Source organism: Pteronotus mesoamericanus, unplaced genomic scaffold (genome assembly GCF_021234165.1).
Source record: "Pteronotus mesoamericanus isolate MK-2021 breed Mesoamerican mustached bat unplaced genomic scaffold, CSHL_Meso_final contig_202, whole genome shotgun sequence".
Lineage (NCBI taxonomy): Eukaryota > Metazoa > Chordata > Mammalia > Chiroptera > Mormoopidae > Pteronotus > Pteronotus mesoamericanus.
This window is the reverse complement of record NW_026555086.1, coordinates 8,124,317-8,146,083: the sequence shown is the minus strand read 5'-3', so window position 1 is coordinate 8,146,083 and position 21,767 is coordinate 8,124,317. Positions and strand designations below refer to the sequence as shown.

Here is a 21,767-nt window from a genome sequence, read left to right as displayed (position 1 = left end):
AACCAAAACAAAACCACTCTACTGTTTTAGGATCGGCCTCAGAAACAATCATCTTATTCTTTTCTGTGTCATAATAAAATTAATGATTTACCCAAGCGCTTTGTTCTGCATTTGGGCTTGAACAGCAAGCAGAGAGGCTGGTCTCTGGGTGAGGATTTTGCAGCGACTAAAATGCGCCCCTCCTTTCCTGAGCACCTACTGGGCGGTGGAGTTGGGTGTGTTGGGAGGAAGCCCTTGAACGTCCAGTTGAGAGGTTAAAAGATTAAATCAGCATCAACCAGTGATATTTTCAAATCAGATCTTGCCACTCTCCTGCTTGGAAAACAAAACAAAACATAACAAAACATTAACTCCCTCCACCACTCTGTAGAATGAATAATGACCACCAAAAGACATCAGACCCTGTCCCGGAAACTGCAACTGTTACTTCATAAAGAAAAAGGGTCTTTGCAGATCAAATTAAGGTTCTTGATGAGGGGAGATTATCCTGGATTATGCAGGCGGACCTTAGCCCACTCACAGGTGCCTGTATGAGATAGGCGGAGAGAGATTTGCTGCCGACAGACAGACGTGGAGGCGATGTGACCCCAGAGGCAGAGCCTGAGGCGAGGAGGTCACACGTCACTGAATGCCAACAGCCACCACGAGAAGCTACAGGAGGCAGGAACGGTTCTCCCATACAGGCTCCTGAGGAACAGCAGGCCCGCTGGCCTCGATTTTGGCTCAGGGACACAGATTTTGGACTTCGGCCTCTAGAACCGTGAGAGAATACATTTCTGTTCTTCTGAATGACCAAGTTCAGGATAATTTGTTCCAGGAGCCACAGGAAACTAATAGAATGATCTAGATAGCCGCTTGTGACCCGGTCCCTGTCCTCAGTCACAGCTCACCCTCACTGTGCCACCACCACAGGGCCCTTCTTTCACGCTGTCCCGCCTGCCTGGCCCAGCGTGGGGGCCTTTGCACTTACTCCTTCCCTCAGCTCCTCCCAAGGCGGGTCCCTGCATCTGAGCCGGGTCTCTGCATACACATCACCTTCTCTGAGGGGTCTTCTGCGACCACTCTGCCTGAACACTGCCTCCTGGTCATCTCTGTCACACCCAGCTTTTCCTTTAGTCATAGCACTTGGCACTCTCGGCAGTAACTTTTTTCTCCCCAGTTTACTACTTGGCTCCGCACAAGGAAATGGGGCCCAGGAAGGCCTTGCCCGGCCTGTTCCCTCCTAGTCAGTCGCCAGGGCCTGATAGCGCTCAGCCAACACTGGTTGATGACTACAGTCAGTGATCTGGGCAAGCCTCCGAGACTAGAGGGGTGTGTGCAGTGTGTGTTTCGGGGTGCGGGCGCAGCAGTGAAACCGGAACTCCAGCAGCATTTCCCACCTTCAGAGTGACACCTGCCCCCACTGCCGACCAGGGGCTTCCTTTGTTCTGCACAACAGCTCGCGAGGCAGGCCCTTTCATATCCCCACATTACAGCTGAGGACACGCAGGCTCGGAGACCGTCTAAGTTACTGCTCAGTGTGTTCATAGGTGAAAAGCACATCAGATGAGTCTCCTGTACCCACAGCTGACACAGAGCCTCCCCTGCAGGGTGCTCGGTCTGCCGGGATGCTGATCCCGCTTTAAGGAGAGAGCAAAGGGAGGCTCAGGGGCCGGCCAAGGGGCACTCAGTGCCCTAGAGACACCCGGGAGAGCCGGTCGCTGCCGGTTAGGAGGGCGCCGAGCTTTGGTATAAATCCCTAGCGGGCGGCCTTCCCCGGGACAGAAACGCGCAGCTCTCCAGGCAGGTTTTGGCGAGCCCTCTCACTGACGGCGGCCTCAGTTTTGTCGTCTGTAGAGTTGACAGACGAGACTTGAGTTGTCTCCAGGCTGGACCTACCGGGGGCAAGCAAAGGGTTAACGGGGCGGGTCCCGGGGCGAGGGCGGGGCTGGGGCTCCAGCTGCACCTGGCTGCTCCGGGATCCCTCCCTCAACGCCGCGCTTAGCGCCAGGAGCCGCGGCTGGAGCCGGGTCCCCCCGAAGGAGCGGCGCGGGAGCCGGTGCCCACCGCCGGAGGGGCGGCGACGGCTGCAGGAGCGACCTCGGGGAGGCGAGCGAAGCCGCGATGGCCGAGTTCCCGTCTAAAGTGAGCACGCGGACCAGCAGCCCCGCACAGGGCGCTGGGGTCTCGGTCTCGGCGCTGCGCCCCGACCTGGGCTTCGTGCGCTCCGTCCTCGGCGCGCTCATGCTGCTGCAACTGGTGAGCGCACGCGGGGCCCCGGGGAGTTTGGGGTTCCGGGGAGGCCCTCCTCAGCACCCCCTACGCCACCAACCCAGGATCACACGGGCCCCGGCACGCCGTTCCTACCTGTAGGACCGACTCCCCCGAGACCCCTCTCACCTCGAAAGTCCCCGTTGTCGTTCCTGCGAGCACTCACATCGTGCACCCCTGTTCAGAGCGCCCACTCCAACACCCCACCATGCCTCCAGGCGGTCACCAGAGGCCACCCACAGGGGCGCACATAGAAGCCACTATCATCGCGGAGGACTCTGTCTCTGTCCTTGCAAGGGCAAGGTCCCACCCCTCCAGAGGACTCATCCTAAATCGAAGTCCAGGCTCGGCTCACGCTCTCCGCGAGGGTGCACCCCAGAACACGCCTGGCCTAATCGAGAGGGCACACCGGTTCCAGCACAGGCACCTAGGCTCGGTACTGCGGGCCCCGGAGCGGGAGCCGGGCCCTTCTGGCTTCCACTGGGTGACCCGCCGGGTTCCAGCCGGTTCGGCCGGCCTAGCGGACCGAGATGCCGCGCCCCGCGCTGGGGGGAATGACTTGTGGGAAGCCAGGGGTAAGACTCCGGTGTCTTCCAGACCCTCGGACGACCTCAGCTGCTGGCGGACCCCTGGGAACACCCTTGTCCCCCTTCCCCCACACACTCGTTACGGGCCTGGGGGAGTCAAGTTCCCTCTCGTGCGAGTCAGGAAGCGGGTGGCTGCCCTTTTGGGAGGCTTTCCCTCAACCGGGGCCCGGGCCATTTTCAGAGGACCAGGGGGACGCGGAGGTGGGCGAGGATCCAGTTTCCTTTAGGGCCTCCCCCGCCGTGCCCCCACTGCTGGGTCCTAGCGAGGTTGCCAGGCTCAGCCTGGAAGGAGGGGACCCCTGAGAACAAATCTCCCTTTCGGCTCCCCTCTGCCTCCGGGGTCAGTGCTGTCTCTCTTTACGAATTTCTCAGTTCCCTCGTGAGCCGCGCCGCGGCCCGCCTCCCCGCCCCCCGCCCCCGCCCCCGGCCGCTCCTTCTGCACCCCAGTTTCAGATTCTCCTGAAGGAGTTTGTTTAAAAGGTAGAGTCTTGGTCCCCACCCCCGGAAAAAATGTTGAATAGGAATTTGAATCTCAGGAAGTGCAGCCCAGAAATCTACATTTCTAATTCTTCTCCAGGAGTGGTTTTGGGATGGGGGAGGGGTGGCGCAGGGCGGTGAGGTGCGCGGTCAGGGACTCCCTGGAACCTGGAGCGGGGCCCTGTGCTAGGCTCTGGATGGTAGTGAAGGCCGCCGCCAGGAGCAGGGAGGGAGCCGGGGCCCAGGGCTGCGCAAGGGCGGCGGAGAAGGAGGTCAGTTTTAAGGCCAGGCAGTGTCGTGGGTGAGAGGTGGCTCCGGAGCAGGACTTCACTGAAATCTGAGGCCCGGCTGGGAAAGGGTGTTGGAAGGCCAGTGTACCTGGCCTGCCCAGCCCCGTCGGTCAGTCGGTTAAACGCTTTTGCCTTAGGCCAGGGTTGCAGGTTCTATCCCTGGTCTGGGCACATAAGAGAATCAACCAACCAGTGCAAAAGTAAGTGGAACAACAAATCGATGTTTCCCTCTCTCTGTCTTTCTCCTCACCCCCCCACCTCTCCCTTTCTCTCTTTCTCTATAAGCAAGAAATAAAAATGTAAAAAGGAGTTATTAAAGGCAGCTGTGAGCCCAGGCTTGGGGACCCGAATGTAGAAAGGAGGTGGGGGCGGGTAGCCAACAGGTTGGTAAAACTGGAGTTGAAGCACTTGTTTCTTGGGTGGCCAGAGAGATGGTGACCATGTTGGCTGGCAGCCTTAGGAGGCCTGGGACCAGCAGAGGGGTCCCTGCTGGGCTGAGATGATGAGGCGGTGGGTGGATCCCTAAGGTTCGCTCCGTGTAGGCAGGACCTGAGCTTCCGCTCCCTTTGCATTTGGACAAGCGGAATTGGAGTAAGTGGAACTAGAGGGATTTGGAATAAGAGGAGCGTCCGGCTGTACCTACAAGGACCTTGGTAGCTTCCTCCAGAAGAGGCTGGGTCTCTGATTTGGGGGTCCCTGCGGGCTCAGCAGGCCAGTCCTGCCCTTTTGGGTCCCATCACACGGATGTGGACACTGAGGCCTGGATAGAGCACACTAGTCCGGACGTGGAGATTGGCACTTCCGTCTCCAGACTCCCAGGCACTGGCTGTGACCGAGGCGGTCTTCTGTCCTCCAAGGCAGGACTGGGGACGGGAGGATGAGGGTCTCCCATCAGAGTTCTGAAGACCTGCACCTTTTAGTGCCTTCACCAATCTGCTTCTGGGAGAAGCTGCTTCCTGAGCTGTTTCTCTGGCAACAGGCAGTTCCACTGGGTCTGGGGGGTGGGGGCGTTCACTCCCCAGGTACTACCATCTCCTGGGAACCCGCTAGGGCCCAGGCCCCTTGCCAAGGGCTTTATATATCTTCCCCTGTTCGGGGTGAGGAAACTGGGGCTCAGGGACCAGCTCTTTAGAGCCCTCCTCCATGGGGGAGCGACGGCCCTGAGCGGGTCTGACTTTCCTGGCTCTTCTGCCTCCCCTTTAAATTAGGGAGAGGTGGGGAGAGAGGGAGAGGGAGAGGGAGAGGGAGGGAAGTGGGGAGAAAGAGAGAGGTTTGTTGTTTCCCTTATGCATTGCATTGACTGAATGTACTGGGGATCAAACCCACAGCCTTGGCATATTGGGAGAATGCTCTCACCAACGGAGCTACCTGGCCAGGGCTCCGAAGCCTGTGTTCTTCATGACCACACTCAGCTGTGCTCTCACCAGGCCAGGGTCTGGGGCCAAAGGGAAGGCTGCAGAGAGGAGGTGGTCAGTGGGAAGGTGAGAGCTAAAGCTGTCAGACCCCTCTGTTTCCCAGGACTTGGAGAGGTGGTCTGGATGTGCTGAGAGCAGAGGGGTGGAGGCAGGTGATAGGCTCTTTGCCTGGTATTAAGTGTGTCCTAAGGAACCAACCTCAGTGTTTGCTGATTTATCACCGCTCCCTCCCATCCTCACCTAGTTCCAAAAAGAACATTAGATGGAATATGATTTTAAGCCACAGAAGACAAAAGAGTTTATTTTCTAAAGTTGGTGGTGTGTGTAAAGGGGTGGGAGCAAAGGTGATTGACTTGAAGAAAGCTAAAAAGAGTTCATTGTACCAGCAATTTGTTGTAAGTTTAAGACTGTTATTCTTTGTTGAGCTTCCTAGCAGGGTGGGCAAAAAAGGAAACACGATGAATTTATGCAGATAGCATCTTTAAAGGAGAAGCAGGCAAATATGATCTAGAGCTCTTTTCTTTTTTTAACTTAATCTTCAATGTATTTTTTTTTTCCATTACCATCAAGACAACTCTTAGGTTATAAAAACCTGGAGGTTTGATGCTACAGATCTTTTTTTGTGTGGCTAGGGGGTGTGGGAATGTTGTGGAGGGTGTGGTCAATTTGTGCTTATGGCTCATCTCAAAGCCTTTGTAGAGTAAGTATAAAATGGGCGTCAAGACCACATATTTATTTTTTAAATCCTTCTCAAGTCCTGGGGAGAAAGATAATGCAGCAACAGGTCCAGAGAGGGTGAGAAACATGCTCAAGGACTCAGGGTAGAGTGGCAGAGCTGGGGTTTGCACTCAGATCTGGGCATTCAAAGCCTGGCTTTAGCTATGCTTCCTGTTTTTATTGTTTTGTTTTGTTTGTTGTTGTTGCTGGGGGAAGGGGAAGGGGACGGACTTCAGGAAGGGAGAGCATCAGGAGCCAGGGCCACTCAGGAAGGCTTCCTGACAGCTGTGGACCCTGAAGAGCTTAATTATATGGAAGGAGCCGGTACTAAGGAAGGTCAGAACCGACCATAGCTTATGCAAGAGCATCCTTGAGACCCAGGATGTAGAAGCCATAGGAATGCCAGTAGAGCCATTGTGTTTGGCACCTTCTAGTCTTCCTCTTGTCCTGCCTCCTGGGACTGGGGGTAGCCACACAATTCCCAGTTTGCAGGTGAGTAAACGGATCAGAGGCCTCACCTGCATCCGATCACGGTGATCCAGCGTGGTGATGGTGAGAGTATTGGTGGGAGCATAGGCCTGGAAGCAGAGAGCCTTGGGTTCAAATCCTGGCTCTGCCCCTTCCCAGCTGTGTGATCTTGGGTAAGTTCCCTAATTTCTCTGAGCCGGTTTCCTTATCTGTAAAACAGTGGCTGTGGGAGTATGAGGACTGTGGAAGATAGTGCCTATGAAGGGCTTAGCGTGGAATACGTTGGAATGGAGGGCACTTAGGATCTGCAGTGTCATAGAATCCTAGAGCTCTTATGCTTGCTACCAGAGATCCCTTGGTGCATGCTCATGAGCTTGCATGCTCCCCGGGACAGGGAGCTCAGTCCCTCGCAAGGCATCCTGCTCCATCCTGGTGCACTTGGGAGTGTTAGGAAGCTCTTCCTCCTGGCGATCCTGGCTCTGCCTTCCTCCCCGGCAGGCCAGCCAGCTCCTCTCCAGGGAGGAGGGCAGAGCCTGAAGGTGAGCTCTGACCTTCAGGAAGAGGCTGCCTAGGCGAGGCCTGAGAGGTGTGAGCAGAGGCCGGCTGCGTTGGGACTGCAGTGCTGGGGTCTCCCAGGGCTTTCCTGCCCTCTGAGACTTGTGGGCTCCTTGGCCTCAGTGCAGGATTCCGGACCCTGCATTCTCAGGCCAGCGTCCTCCAACGCGGAGTAAACCAGGGCTTTGTGTTGTTAGCCCCGCCCACCTCCCTGCTTGTGGCGGGGAGGGTGTTGACTGCTTGGAATTCATGTTTAGTTATGTAATAAATATATGAACACATTCTCTTTAAAAAAATAAAAAGCTATTACAGATGAGGCTGAAGTTATTCTTGGATCACCTACCCCTCTCCCCAAGGGGACCACCATTGTGGGGTGTTTGCTGTTTTTTATCCCGTGCATTTAAAAAAAAGAAACTTTGATGATTTTATTCTGTATTCTTTGTTCATCAGGAAGTTGCTTTTCTCACCCCCAATGCACCTGCAGTCCCTTCCTGCCATCCCGCACTGTCTCCCTCCTGTTCCCTTTTTCGGGGTACCCCACTGTGTCAGGGTGGCCACTTCTCATTTAGCCGTTTCCCTATTGAGGGACCCACTTAAAATTGTTTTGTTTGAAAAAATTCTTGCCCTACTGCAAAACATTCAGATGGTGCAAAGGGTTGTCAGTGGAGATGTGGCCTTTCTTGTCCCTGGCCAGGCCTGGGAGGCGGCCACCCCCATGCGTGTGTAGGGTCCCAGAGCCAGTCAATACACATTCTACACAGAGCCCCTGTCCTCACTTAAAAACACAGAGGGGAGCCCTGTGTGCGTGCGCCCGGCCACTCCCTCCCCTTCGGCAGGAAACCGAGGATGTTCTGTCTCGGTGCACAGCGCACTGTGTGTGTCCTTTTTTAAAAATCCTTTATTTACTTAATTTCTTTAATAGGTAATATATTTACAATGCTCCAGAATCAAATGGAATGAGAAAGAGCACAGGGAAAAAAAAATCTGTCCCTTTGGGTTAGAGTTGATCCACTCTTCCTAGTTTCCCAAGTACCATTTTTTCCTTCTAAATTTTATTTACTGATTTGAGAGAGATTTGTTGTTCCACTCATGCATTCATTGGTTGATTCTTATATGTGCCCTCATGTGGGATCAAACCCTCAACCTTGGAGGATAGAGATGATGCTCTAACCAACTGAACTACCCAGTTAGGCCCCAAAATGTTTTTAAGGTGATTTATGCAAATGCAGTTGTAGATTCCTACCCCTCCCCATTTTACCCGAGGGATGTAGTCCGCCCATGTCCTTCTGCATCCTTTCGTTTAAAAATGTGTCTTGGCGGTCCTTTGGTCTCAGCGTGTGGAGTGCGATGGCTTTCGCAGGGCGCCTTGTGCAGCTGCGGTGTGGTACTGACTGGCGCGGCCTGCCCCTGCGGTGACAGACACCCGGGCTTTCCTCCTGCCGTCACCTGTGCCACCGAGTGCATCTGTGCAGTCCAGTTCTGGAAGGGGACCGCTGGCTCCGGTGTGTGTGTTCGCGATTTCTGATGGAGATTGCCCAGCGCCTCGCTGGGGTCCCACCCATCCCCCAGCGCACCTCCTGGCAGAGCGCCTGTCCCATGGCCTCACGGCCAGGCTGAATTTAGCTGCGTCTTCCTGTGCCCCGGTCCGAGAGGCGAAGTGGCCGGTCACTGTAGCATTATTCTGTAGTTCTCTTCTGTTTTTCAAATATGTTGAAGAGCCATTTGTCCTTCCTTGTCTGTCTGTAGTCCTTCCCCGTCCAGACTGAGTTGGCAGCCAGTGGCTCACCAATCACCGCGAGCTCTCGAGGATTTGCAAGCTTTGTCTTCCTAGTTTGTTTTTGATTTTGCCCACAGTGCTTTTTGCTTCACAGGCTTTTGTTTCTGTGTTGCTGAATTTCTTTTGTTCTTTCTGGCTTCTGGAAACTGGTTCAGAGTTGGGAGGTAATAAAGCAGTTCTGTGTATAACTGGGAGAGTATGTGGCACCCGCAGCCTGTCCTGCTCCTGAAAGACAACTAGAGGCGACAGCCTCAGGTTGGTGCTAAAGCATCTCTCACACCTTCCCACACACCCTCCCCTTTTAAAAACAGGGAGCCCTGGACCCTGGCAGAGAACTGTGTCTGTCTAGGATATAGTGATATTGTTCTATATTTGTTGCACTTAATTTTACAGTCAGCTTCTATTGTGGTAGATAATGCAGGCTTCCCACTTGTTTGTGATTTAAAAGTTTCCTTTTAAAATAATTGACTAATTTGTGATATATATATACACACACACACAGTCATCAGCCAGGACTGGTTAAATAATGATACATTTGTGCAATGGCAAAAAAGGTAACATTACTGCTCAAAGAAAACAGTATGGCAGCTCTATATGTAATGGCAGGCTCTACGGCCAATGGAAAGGACGAAGGTGTTAGACTTGTGCGTAGACTACTGCCCTTTGGATGGGAGGAATGACCACAGACTGCATGCAGACGGGCTGATCTGATGCACGCGCATGTGTGCGTATGTGGGGGGTACCCGCGTTTTGGAGAGGCATGTGAGAACCACTCTTGGTTGCCCCTGGGAAGGGAGATGTGTGACATGTTATCTGCCATGTTCTATTTATATTATGTATTTTGAACATAAATAAAATAACTCCTCAAAAGAATCTTTCAACTAAAGGAAAACTAGGTAAAGAACAGTGCGGGCCATTTGTAGGCCCTGCAGAAGCTAGGACAGTGGCACTTGGAGGCCCCTCCGGCCCAGAGAGGGGAAGGTTGCTTCCCAGGACCGCACAGCGGCAAGCAGTGGCCCCGAATTCAGCGGTGCAGGCTAGGGGACCCTAGGCCGCTTTCTTGGTCATTTGTAAGTGGAACGAGGACACGGTCCCCGGCGGGGCTGGCGGGGTAAGGGAGGGGCTGCGAAGCCGTCCACTTGCGGTGATGGTTGCCGTTTCCATGTGCGTGGCAGCCCCACTGTTGGTCACTTGTGGCGGCTGGTGGATCGCTTGGTGGAATTCAGGGAGGACCAGGTCCCGATATCCTGCTCGAAGGTGGTCTGGGGCAACAGCGGAGGTCCTGCCCTGGGCCCCGTGCTGAATAGGAACCTGACGGGGGACGGGGGGCTGATGTTTTTGGCAGCCCAGTGAGCCCCGCCCTGGATACTCACGGGCCCTTTGCTGTTGGGCTGGGTTGTCCCTCCTGTTTGCCCAAGGGGGTGTGGCCGGGGTGGCACCCCAGGGTCTCACAGAGAGGGGAGCACTGGAAGGCAAGTGCCAAAGGTCAGGCAGGCCCAGCGCATGAGCTGCTAGGCAACAGACCTGGGCTTTCATGGGGGGAGGGGAGGCTGTCAGACCCCAGATAACCTGCCACCCTGTGTGAAGTTAGCAGGATGGGGTTACCTGCCCCTCCAAGTTAAGGTGGGCTCATCTCACTCAAGGTCACCCGGAACATTCGTGCCAGAGTCAGGGCTAGAGCCAGTGTCTCGGGAAGAAGTCAGGCACTAGAGACGACCCTCACATGAGGCCGCCCCACCCTGTTCCCCAGTCGGCCGAGGCAAGGCCTCGCGGCGTGCTAGCGAGGTTCCATGTGCTCCCCACAGCCTGCTCTCTCTGGGGGGCTGATGGGGGCCTGCCTGGGGTGCTGAGGACACCTCTGCCAGAGTTCAAGGTCAGCTCCTTCCCCTCTCTGTTCTGACCTCCAGGGCAGCAATGCTTCCGCCAAAGCACTTAGTCTCCAGGGGAGTGTCCCTCCGTCTCGGATTCCGGGGTCTGTCCTCCGGGCGCCCCCACCCGCTGGGCCGCAGCCCTCCCTGGGTCAGGGCCATATCTTCCAAGTGCCCTGGTTTCCTCATCTGTAAAGTGGTCCAAAGGCTGTATTGAGAGAGGGTTGGGCTCCGGGAGGAAGGTTCTGGGAGGGACGCATGAGTGGGGGCTGGTGGGGCAAGTGAGCAGCTGGGGTTGGACAGGACGTGGGGCTTAACAGGGGACCAAAGCCCCCCGCCATATAACTTGTATAACTGTATAGCTTGTGGGGGTCTTAGCGCTGGAGGCACAGGTAGGCGGGGTGGGCCGGAGACCCCTGAGGGACTGAGGGAAGGAAGGAAGGAGGGCAGGCTGGTGAGGTCTAAATTTCTAGAACCCAAGGAGCATTGCCATTTGCTCTGGGAGCCAGGGGAGGCCTTGGGGATGTGATTCAAAGGCCCTCACCTGCGTTCACACCCCTGGGGCCACCTGCGGGTGGGGACCTGCTTGGTCTCTAGCCCCCAAGTGCTGAGTGGAATCCAGGTGGGAGGGTACGCAGGAGGCAGTTTGAGCTTTATGATGGGAAAATTTTTCTCACGTCCTGAGGGAGCCCAGGAAGGAACAATAGTGGCAGTGGGCTCCGTGACACGCAGGGCACATGCAGAGGCCGGACAGCCTCGTTAGGGGGTCTCTGGAGGTGGCTGGGCTATTGGGGTGGCTGTATAGGAACCTCTTCCATCTCTGTAAATTGCAAAAACCTAGTTCTGAATCCTGGGACTCAGGAATAACAGGTAATGTGATGAAGGCCGCCTTTGGAAAGCCCTGGAGGTGACCCATTATTCCCTGTGACAGCTGAGGCTGGGGGCTACATGGGGCTGGGACCCTGGCTGCCACCTCCCAGCCGCCCCAGCACGGAGCGGCCCTCCGCAGAGTTTGCTCAGTGACAGAAGGACTCGATTTACTCGATTGGGTAACTCACGCCCACTTTTCAGATAAGGAGAGTGAGGTTCAGGGGGGCGGGGCAGCCCCCACTCCGCCCTGGGTTCAGGGGTCAGCTCTGCCCTCACTGTGAACCCCTAATGCTCCCAGGGCGCAGCGCGGGAATTCCGGGCAGCCTGTCCCCCAGGCCTGACCCTCTGCCCAGGGAGGGGGTGGCGTGTGTGGAGTTGTTGTGGCCAGCTCGGGCGCCTGGAGCCTCTGTCCCCTGCGCCTTTGTCTCCTGTGACACAATAGGTGGCTTTTTGTCCCCATAAAGTCCCTTTCACTATAGGGAGAAGGGCCAGGGCGGGGGTGGAGGCTGGGCCCGGCCAGGCCAAGTTCCGCGTGTCCTCAGATGTCCAGATGTGTCCCTGAGAGGGGGAACCCCGGGAGAGGGTTCGCGTCATTGGCCTGGGCCTCAGTTTCCTAGATGGTGCTCTGGTGAGAGGAAGTCCTGGGGGCCTTGCCCTTGTACTTTTCCTTTTGTAAAGTTTCCTTTGTAATGTTTTAAAAGCTGAGGGATTCACACAGAAAGCTGGATTTCCAGGGGCTCTGGAAACGTCAGACGTTCTGGCTGCCCCAGGCCTGTGTTCCCTCAGATGCCACAGCCCGCTCTCAGCTCCACGGGCCCCGCCCGGACCCCTTCCTCATCTCTGTGACCTGCGGAGTCAGCCGGCCTGCGGGCTCCCAGGTGCCGTCCCTCCTGCTGGGGTTTGCTCCCTTAACGCCCCGACCGGCTAACACACAGCCCTCACGGCCACTCATGACCACAATGGTTTTTAACTCATCCTTCACATCGTTTTACCTGCACAACAGCTGTGAGGTGATCAGGGTGGGCCTCCCCTCCCCGACCTCCTCACACGACAGAGGAAGAAACAGGCCAGAAAGTGTAGGTGACCCCCACAGTGCCACGCAGCGCATCTGATCCAGGGGTCTGGCCTAGCCCAGGAAGTGGGGAAGATTTAAGGGAGACTTGGGCTTCCGACCCTCCCTGCGCGGGACAGGTGTGAGCTTAGCGCCCACGGGCTGGTGGGGGAGGAGGTCCTGGGCCAGCCTGGAGGAGGCCCGTGTAGAGGAACGCCGGGCCTCGGACTCGGGGGAGACTTGGAGAACATTGCACAGAAGGAAGGCCAAGGTCCCGTTGCACAGAGGGGAAGACTGAGGTCTGCAGGGCAATGTGCTCTGCACAGGGCCCTCTGCCTGTGAGGGGCAGTAGCGCGGCGTCCTACAGCTGGGCTGGGTGGACTTGTGGGGCCTCCCCTTCCCAGAAGTCCGCCTGCCTTATCTGACAGATGGGGGGCCCGCCTTGGCCCGCCTTGGCATAGGGCCTTATCTGCCAGGCACCGTGCCTGGCGCTTCTGTTTAGATACATTCATTATCTCACCCGGGCGCCGCGCCCTCGGGAGGTGTACACGCTATACGACCCAAGGACACTAGGCACAGAGAATGAACTGGAAAACCCACATTCTCTTGTCTTAGAGTGATACTGAAGGTAGAACATGTGTGAAGTGTTAAGTCTATGTTGGGTGCTGGTCTAAATACCTTCGACATGGGGTGGGCAAAGGGAGGCTTATAGTTGCACTGCGACATTCTTTTGCGTTCATAAAGCTGTGGTCATACTCAACCTGCACGTCTTTTTCCATACGAACAACCGTAAACCTGCATTTGCCCCCGCCTGTGTAGCTCTCCATTTACAGCTCAGGACCACTCCACGAGGTAGGCACACTTTGAAGAGGAGGACGCTGAGGCAGAGAGGTGCAGCGACGTGCCCAAGGTCCTGCAGCTGGTAAGGCAGCAACAGCAGAGCTCAAAGCCAGAGGTAACAGGCCAGGCTGCCGTGAGAGCCGATGCCAGCGCCACGCAGTGAATCAGAGCAGGTTTCCCACCGCAGGCTCCGGGTAGCGAAGGACGCTGTCTTCGTGTGCCAGGGCTGCCACAATGGAAGTACCCCGAATGGGGGCCGAAAGCAACAGAAATGTATTTGCTCCCAGTTCTGGAGGCCGCGAGTCCAAGATCAAGGTGATGGCAAGGTTGGCCCCTTCTGGGGGTCCTGAAGGAGACTCTGTCCCATGCCTCTCTCCTAGGCTTCTGGTGGTTGCCAGCAATCGTCAGTGTTCCTTTGGTTTGGAGACACATCACTCCGATCTCTGCCTCCGCCTTCACGGTCTTCACAAGACCGTGCGGGTCTGTGTCCACTTTCCCTCTCCTGAGGACACCCGTCACTGGATTAGGGCCCATGACAATCAAGGAAGTGCCTCTTGGTCTGGTGTTCGTGATGAACCTGTCTCCGCTTTGATCCCACGGGTGATTTTAACAAAAATCTCTCTGTTAGCCCATTGTTCAGAAATTCTTTTGGAGGCACAAAGGTCCTGGGACATACGTGGCTGCGTCTTTTTTGACCGTCCTCCTGTAAACAGAACATTTCTAACCCGAAATCCTTAGGTTTTCAGAAAAAAACGGGGCCTGCGCTTCTGAGTGGGGTCTGCGTGGAGCCCTGGGTGGGGGTGCTCCCTTCGGATTCTTGGGGCTGTGAGCGAGGAGATGAGGGGAGCGGGTGGAGGAGCCAGTCAGTCTGGTTCAGACGGAGGAATGGACCTTCCTTGTTCTAGGGCAGAAACCGAGGTGGCTGCTTGGGCCGGGGCCAGGGCGGCGAGGCCAGAAGGAAAACCAGAAATTCCCTCTGCTAATCCAGCAGCTCCATCTCCCGGAGGCTGCGCTCGTTCATCTGGAAACCAGGGCTGGGTGGGAGGGCCGGGCGGGGGCGGGGGAGCCTGGGCGCCTGGGCGCCTGCCGGCCTGGCCCCCGAGCCAGCTGGAGTGCCTTTGTTTTGTACACATCGCTAAGTAACTCTCAGGGCCCGGCTTCCCAAGGAGGACAGGTTTGGGTTCAAATCCTGCCCTGCCCTTTACCCTGGGTGGCTGGGTGACCCTGGCACATTTCCCTCAGAGCTGCTTGGGAAGTGGGGATAATAAACAACAGAGGATGGGAGGGCTGTGGGGGCACCCGTGTCATCAAAGGGGACGTGCTTGCCCGAGGCCTGGCCCGGAGCTGGGGGGCATTTATTGGTTCCGGTGACCAAGTCTATGAGCCTGTAACTGATAGGGGTGTGCTCATGTAACTGTGAATTGACCTTTTCTTAATTTTCAGTTCACTGCATTGTCTAACTTCCTTTCAGAGAGTTGGAGCCCAGCAACAAGATGGCCCAGGTCCCTTGCGGACCTGGCTTTAAGGCAAAAGAGAATCGTTTGTCCCTGCCCCGCCCAGTTTTCACCCAGAGGGGCCCCGATGGCACCCAGAAGTGTTGCTTCAGGAGAGTCTGTTTCAGGCAGGGTAGCCTAAGGAGGGGGGCAAAGGTGTGGGAGGGGCCCTGGGCTGAGACCCCCGTGGCTCTGAGTATTGATAAGGGCACTGTCCCCAGCTTGTGTGACTGCTGGCGAGGCTGTGCTACCTGGGCCACCCTTCTCACCTGCAGAGTGGGTCCCCCAGGCCACTGCCAGCCTGTTTGTGGTTAGGGGAGCAGATTCGCCAGTTCACACCTGCTTTCTCTCTTAGTACACAGCCCTCATGCAGGGCGGGTTTCCACCTGTGACTGATAAGAGAAACTGAGGCCAGTTCACTCCTGACCACTATTTATTGAGCAGGCATTATAATGCCAGGCACTGGAGACACAGCGATGAATGGAATGGGACTCCGCGTGGGGCCTGCCTCGTAGCAGGCGAACCTCGCGAGAGCCGCCCAGGTGAGCCCGCAGGGCAGAGCAGGGAAGGCGCTCGCCCAGGGTCACACAGACAGGCAGGACTGAGGCCCAGAGGTTGATGCGCAGACCCAAATGGTGCAGGAAGAGAAGCCATACCTTTCCCAGCCTCTCGTAGGGGAAGGTCAAGAAGAAGAGCAAGAAAGGTGATCAGAGGGGCCGCTGGACCCTCCGGGCCCCTCAGCGGAGGTTGTTCTTGGCCTGACCTCACAGGGAGGAGATCGCTACAGAGGCCTCCCTCTGGGTCTTGGCGGAGTGCTCGGGTGGGGGGCCTGGCAGGCGCCCAACACTGGCTGTCCTCGGGGCCGTGGGCCCTTGGGGGAGTGCCAGCTCTCTCGTATCTGCTCCAGGGCCTTGCCACAGCCCATTAACTGGTGTGAGTGGCCAGGGAGACTTTCTGTCCCCAGAAACCAGCCTCCAGAGCTGGGGCTCGCTCCCAAGTGGCTTTTTTATAATCTGATGGTTGGCTCATCTCAGGCTGGTGACAAGGTCGCCGTGAGCGCTGGTGCCACATGCCTGGACACCGCTCTTCCTGCGCGTGTTCACCAGCCACAGAGCCCTTTCCCAAAGCCCCATGGTAGCCTCCCTCCCCGCAGCAGCCGGCCCCGAGACATGCCGAGCTGGCCAGGGATTCCAGAGAATGTCCCTGTGGGGGAGGGAGGGCTGGGGCGGCCACCGCGGACCCGCCGGGAATAATCAAAGCAAACACTCCATTGTATTCACTTGAGGCCATGAACTCCTTGGTCCTTAACGCAGCCCCATGACCTAGGCATGGTCATCATGCTCATTTGACAGTGAGATAACAGAAGCACAGAGAACTTGCACATTTGCCCAGGGTCACTCGCCTGGTGAGGGAAGGGGCGTTTTAAACCAGGCCGTCGTCTCTGAGTCCGTGCTGTCAGCAGCGGCACACGCCACACCGTTTGCCAGGATGTTAGGGCCCATGCTGCCACGTGGGAGCGGGGTGACAGACACCTGGGCTGCTCTGAGGTCCAGTGGCACCTGCAAGGCGGGGATGGCAACACCTGTGCAGAGGGGCAATTAGGAAGGTCAGGGCGGGTGGGATGGACGGGGTTGGGGGGCACAGGTGGCTGTTACCCACAGGACACACACGCGTTGTTCACTTCCCCACCTCTGGGAGTCCATCTGTCCCTCAGGGATCTGCAGGTGACTTCATCTTTCTTTCAGCAGCTTTTACACAACCCCTGGCAGGGCCCAGGTCTTGGACTGGGTGCCTGGACGCAGCTACGAGTGAGACAGTTGTCCTGCCCTTGGGGGACTCACAGGCTGGGGAAGGAAAGAGAATGCCGGTCCTGGGAGTGGGTGCCGGGGGAGCCCCGCGAGCACCGGGGAGGGTTCTGGAATCAGGTCGGAGGGGTGGGGAACCGGAACACATCACATCTCAGCTGAGGCTGGATGGGGAGCTACCAGGCGAGGGCTTGGTACACAGCAGTGTGCAGGCAGAGCTGGATAAATATTTGACTAAATGGAAATGGGAGGGAGCCCAATGGCACGAGGCCAGGGGACTCTGCTCTGAGGCCTGCAGCCCGGGTGCTGGGACCCTGGGTGACTCTGGCCCTGTCTCTTCCCTCCAGGTGCTGGGGTTGCTGGTGTGGGCCCTGATTGCTGACACTCCGTACCACCTGTACCCGGCCTACGGCTGGGTGATGTTCGTCGCTGTCTTCCTCTGGCTGGTGACAATCGTCTTCTTCGTCCTCTACCTGTTCCAGCTGCACCTGAAGTTGTACAGGGTGCCCTGGCCACTGGTGGTGAGTCTGGGTGGGGGCGCTGGGCATAGTTCCAGGCTGAGCCCACTGCCCCGGGGCTGGGGGGTAGATGTGACAGGGTGACCTTCCTGAAGTGAGAAGTGGCTACGTGTCGAGGTTTTCTGAGCACTGGGAGCGCGAGCCAGGGAGGATGCAGGCTTGACTTTCTCTGGGGAAGAGAACGGAAGTAAGGGGCTATTGGAGGAAGACGCCAGAAGCCATCTGGAGTCTTGAAAATAGTTTTCATTTTGGGGGGCAGTCGGAGTTTGAACCTGCGTTGCAGAGGGTCTCTGGAGGCTGGGCTGGCCCGGCAGGAATGGCCAGGCCAGTGTGTGCAGGATGCGCTTGGGTGCAGCGGGGCCGTCCCCCTGCAGCCTGGAGGGGGTGACGTCCCAGGTTTACCCAGGTCAGTCTCCTCAGGACAAAAAGCGTCCATAGGAAGCACCCGGGCCAGACAGAAAGTGCCGCAGTTTTTTCCCTGACCCGGAAAACCCCTGCAGCTGGGGTCTGAGGCTTTCAGTGAGCAGAGAGAGGCACATGATTGTAAGACAAGCAAGGCTGGGACTAGGCCGCATTGTCTGGAATTCAATGACTTTTTAGACCGAGGAAACGTGAGTCATCCTCAAGACAGAACGGGTTTGTTACATCCTGACATCACTGGCAGGAGCCAGGCGGCGTTTGCAGCGGGCAACGGGCTCGGAGGGAAGATCCTGGGGCAAGGAGGGGGCGGCCCGACTCCGCGGCCAGGGTCCGGCTCCCGCCCCACGTCTCTGGGGGTGGAGGGGCCTAGGTGTCCCCAGCCCCGGTGCTGATGGCAGGGGCTCCTGTCCCAGGCCATGCCGGTGGGGCCATGTCCCTTACACTCCCTGGGCCTTTTAGCAGAGGGTGGGGCGGGCTTGCCTGCTTCTGCAGGGGGCTGGACTGGCACAGCCAAAGTGGGATTTTCCTGGGATGGGGCTACAAGCCCCCTACAGGGAGGCAAGACAGGTGGAGTGGGCCAGGAAGGGGGGCTGGAGAGCCCGGGGCCCACCGGCCCGCAGGGAGCCGCCTCTGCTCCTCCCCAGCTCCTGCTGGTGGGAAAGCAGCCCCCTGCCGCCAAGCCTTCTGCTGTTTTATGATGGGACGGTTTTCATGAACTCTCCAGGTTTGCATGCGAAATCTGATTTTACCATGTTGGTGATTTAAAAAATAAGCTATGGCACGAACCAAGCATGTCTGAGGGCCCCCGGTTTGCAGCCCCTGTTAAGACCTCTAACTGGCTCCAGGGGCCGGGCGGAGGGCTAACGAAGGTCCTTCCCTGCCTGTCTGGCTTGGCATCCTGACTGTGGAGTTTGATGGGGGCCTTGAGCCTAGGGAGGGTCCAAAGGTAAACAGGTTCCTCTCTCTGGGGGCAGAGAGGGCTGTGAGGCCACCCCCTGCCCTACCCCAAGGTGGCCGTGGCAACCAGAAGGGGGCCTGGGCTGGGCCCTGAGCCACACGGAGCAGTGGCCTGGAGCTCTTTGGCCGGCTGGATTGGCCTCTTGCCGCAGGGAGTGGGTCTTACCTGGTGGGAGCGTCGCTGCCCGGCCAGCTCACTGCAGGCCTCCCCATCATTTCCTCCCCCCTCAGCCTTGGCTGCTTGTGCCGCCTGCTCAGAGGGCCTCCAGGCAGAGCCCGGGTGAGGCCCACGTGTCTCCAGGCCCATCCTGAAGCGCCACCTCGCCCTGGCTACTAACGCGCGTGCAGTGGATACCTGGAGGTTCCAGTTACTGCGAGCCTCCTGTGTTAAGCCTCTTCTCCCTTCTCCTCGCCCCCTAGTTAATGATTTTTAACATGGGCGCCACTGTCCTCTACATCACGGCCTTCATCACCTGTTCCGCTGCGGTCGAGCAGACGTCCCTGAAGGGCACCCGGCCGTACAACCAGCGTGCAGCTGCCTCTGTGAGTATGGTTCCCTGGCAGGGCCGGGGGGCTGGCCAAAGTTGGGGCTGCGTCCCCGGACCCCCACTGGTCCCCGGTCTGCAGCCAGGCACCTGCCACCTCCCGAGTCCTCCTCCTAACTCTCAGCAGGTCCCTCGGGAGCCAAGCTCTCAGTCTTCCAGAGTTAACAGTAAGACCCTGAAGAGCCACAGTGCTTGGGAAGGACCTCGGGGTGAAGGGAAGTTTTGGGGTAACTGTTGAACCTGGCTGTAAATCGGTTGCGGTGCGCTGATTTAGGGTCACGTGCGCCCTGGGAGCTGTTCAAAACTACCACCCCCATCACTACCTTGAAAAGGGCATGTGCAGAAACCTTTTGGTTAAGACCTTTTGGGGGGATTTGTAGGCTCCTCCACGAAGGCCAAACTTGGGCTCTGTGTCCAGCAGCCAGTGAGCGGGAGTCCCCTCCATGAGGCCATGCACTGACATTGCCTCAGACAGGGACTACCAGGCCCTTCTGACCAACAGGGAAACTGAGGCTCAGAGAGATAACACACTTCAACTAAGTCCAGGGCAGAGCAGGATCGAGACCAGGTCTTGGGTTTCCTCAGTCTTCCTGCTGAGGGTGGTTTTGAGATCCGTGAAGCCGGGCACCGAGGCAGAGACACGGGGCTTCTGAAAGCAGCCACCTATGAACAGATGATTCCGGAAAATTCCTAAGGCAGCTCTGGAATGCTGCCTTTTTAAAACTAACTCCCTGATGTGTCTCCAGTAGCTCCTACACCTCAGTCTCTCTTGCTGGCACGTCATCCAGGTGCCCTCCTTACGGCACATCCGTGGTTAACGGCTCCCCCCGTGGAGTGAGGGCTGCACCGGCAGCCCCCAGGGGGTGTGGGCTGAGCAGGGAGTTGGCGTGGCTGCCAGAGCAGCGGGTCCCGGCTCACGGAGGGGCCCGAGGTGTCCCTGTGCCTGTCCCGGGCTGTCTGTCCCGTGTCGCCACCACCACTCCCTCCCCACGCTACGCTGCAGACGACTCAGCTTTGGTGTCTTCTCTCCCCTTTCAGTTCTTTGCGTGTTTAGTGATGATCGCCTATGGAGTGAGTGCCTTCTTCAGCTTCCAGGCCTGGCGAGGCGTAGGCAGCAATGCAGCCACCAGTCAGATGGCGGGCGGCTATGCCTGAACCCCCTGTGCCAGGGCCCCCCTTGGGGCTGAAGGCTGTGGCCGGGTCACCGTGCAGGACGGCCCTGCAGCTCAGCCCAGAAGGGACTCCACGTGCTCCTCGCTGACCATCAGGCCGGGGCTCACCCAGCACTCCTAAGGAATCAGGATCCTTCCTCCGGCTTGGCCCGTCGGCACACGCATGGGGCGGAAAGAGGCCGACAGCCAAGACCTCCTCCTCCTCCTCCTCCTCATCCCCCTTATTCAGCAGAAGGTGACGGGGGACATGGGGCTCACTGTCTCTGCTTTGTCTTTAGAGGACTTCAGGGTCCAAGGCAGGGCCCAGCCTTCCTACCAGCACTAAATATACTAACGAGGACTCAGATCTGCGGCCCCTGACCCACTGTAGAATAAGCCTAACAAGCAACATGTATTTAATCTTCATCATAGTCTTTGTTCCCGGAGCGCTGAGCAAGCTCAAGAAACCATTCTGACTCCTGAAAACACAATTCCGACCCGGCCCTCCCCCAGACCAACGTGTGGCTCGTAGGGAGACGTTTCTGACAGCACGGTCTCCCTTTCCTGCATCTCAGATATACCACTTATTAAAAGCAGATTGGTTTTAAGCAACTTCTCAGTGATGGAAACCTATCTCAAAGGCCCTTTCTGTAATAGCCCCTTTGGGAAAAGCCAGCGTCAACACCAACTGCTTCTCTGACACTGATTAGACGCGTGGGACATGAAGGAGGGAGGGCGTCATGACCTTGCTTGGTCAGTTGTCATGTTCCTGGTGGTTACCACTGTTTTTAGTTTTGAGGGTTTTTTTTACAAAAATAAAGATGGAAGGACTTATTTGGAAAGGTGTTGTGGAATCATGGTTGTGGATGCTTCCGTAAACCCCAAGAAACCGCAGGGTGAGACAGCACAAAAGTTCTAAATGTGCGGGGAGGGGCAACACTAGGCTGGTGTCCCTCGGCACCACCAGCCCCTTCCGAGGCCTGAGGCGGGCCAACCAGCTTCCAGCCTGCTGTTCCGTGACCGGGCTGGCCTGTGCTGTTTGTCCTTTGTCCTGGTGTAAATTTGATGGTGTCCCCTCTCACTCTCCAAAGGGTCTCAGTTTAGCAGCGATCACTTAGTCACGCTGGCTTTAGGCAAGTTCGGTCATCGTGCTGGACTTCGGGCTGCTGCAGTGCCGCCTCCTTGAACGTGTGTGAAGCTCAGAGCGCAGTGGCCCTGCCTGACCGAGGAACGGGGCTGGCTCAGCGAGCGGGGGCGGGGGTCCTCCTGAGCTTGTTTTTCTGCCACCACAGAGCAACATGCTTTGAATAATGAGTGAGACATTTCCAGGCGCCCTTGGTTCTTTTTTGAAAAACTGGGAACAATTAAAATGTAACTAGATTCAAACCGCTGCAGATGAGCTACTCCCTCACAAAGGGATGGGGGACAGGGTCGGCCACGCATGTCCCAGTTCACGTCTGTTGTCCTGGTGTGAATATTAACAGCATTCCTTTTTGCCCTCGAGCATCTCAGAATGATAGACTGCAGTCATGCCAGGATTACGCCATCAGAGCTTAGTTTCTTCTGAGGCTGAAGTGGGAACAAAACCCTGGGCAAGTCTTACGGGTCTCTGACGCCCTAATCCACAGCCTCACTCAGTGGAGATGTGAACGTGCTCACACTGGTTCAGGGCAGCACCTCCCCGGTCCTTAGACCCTGCAGTCTGGGGCAATA

General features: G+C 57.1%; 1 protein-coding gene across 1 annotated transcript; it reads left to right on the top strand.

Moving 5' to 3' along the window:
- Window positions 1-1,973: 1,973 nt before the first annotated feature.
- PLLP (plasmolipin) lies at window positions 1,974-20,888 on the top strand. The gene is made up of 4 exons (XM_054570262.1): window positions 1,974-2,238; window positions 16,811-16,984; window positions 18,779-18,901; window positions 19,942-20,888. The coding sequence occupies exons 1-4, from the start codon at window positions 2,104-2,106 to the stop codon at window positions 20,056-20,058; spliced, it is 549 nt and encodes a 182-aa protein (XP_054426237.1). The 5' UTR covers window positions 1,974-2,103; the 3' UTR covers window positions 20,059-20,888.
- Window positions 20,889-21,767: the final 879 nt, after the last annotated feature.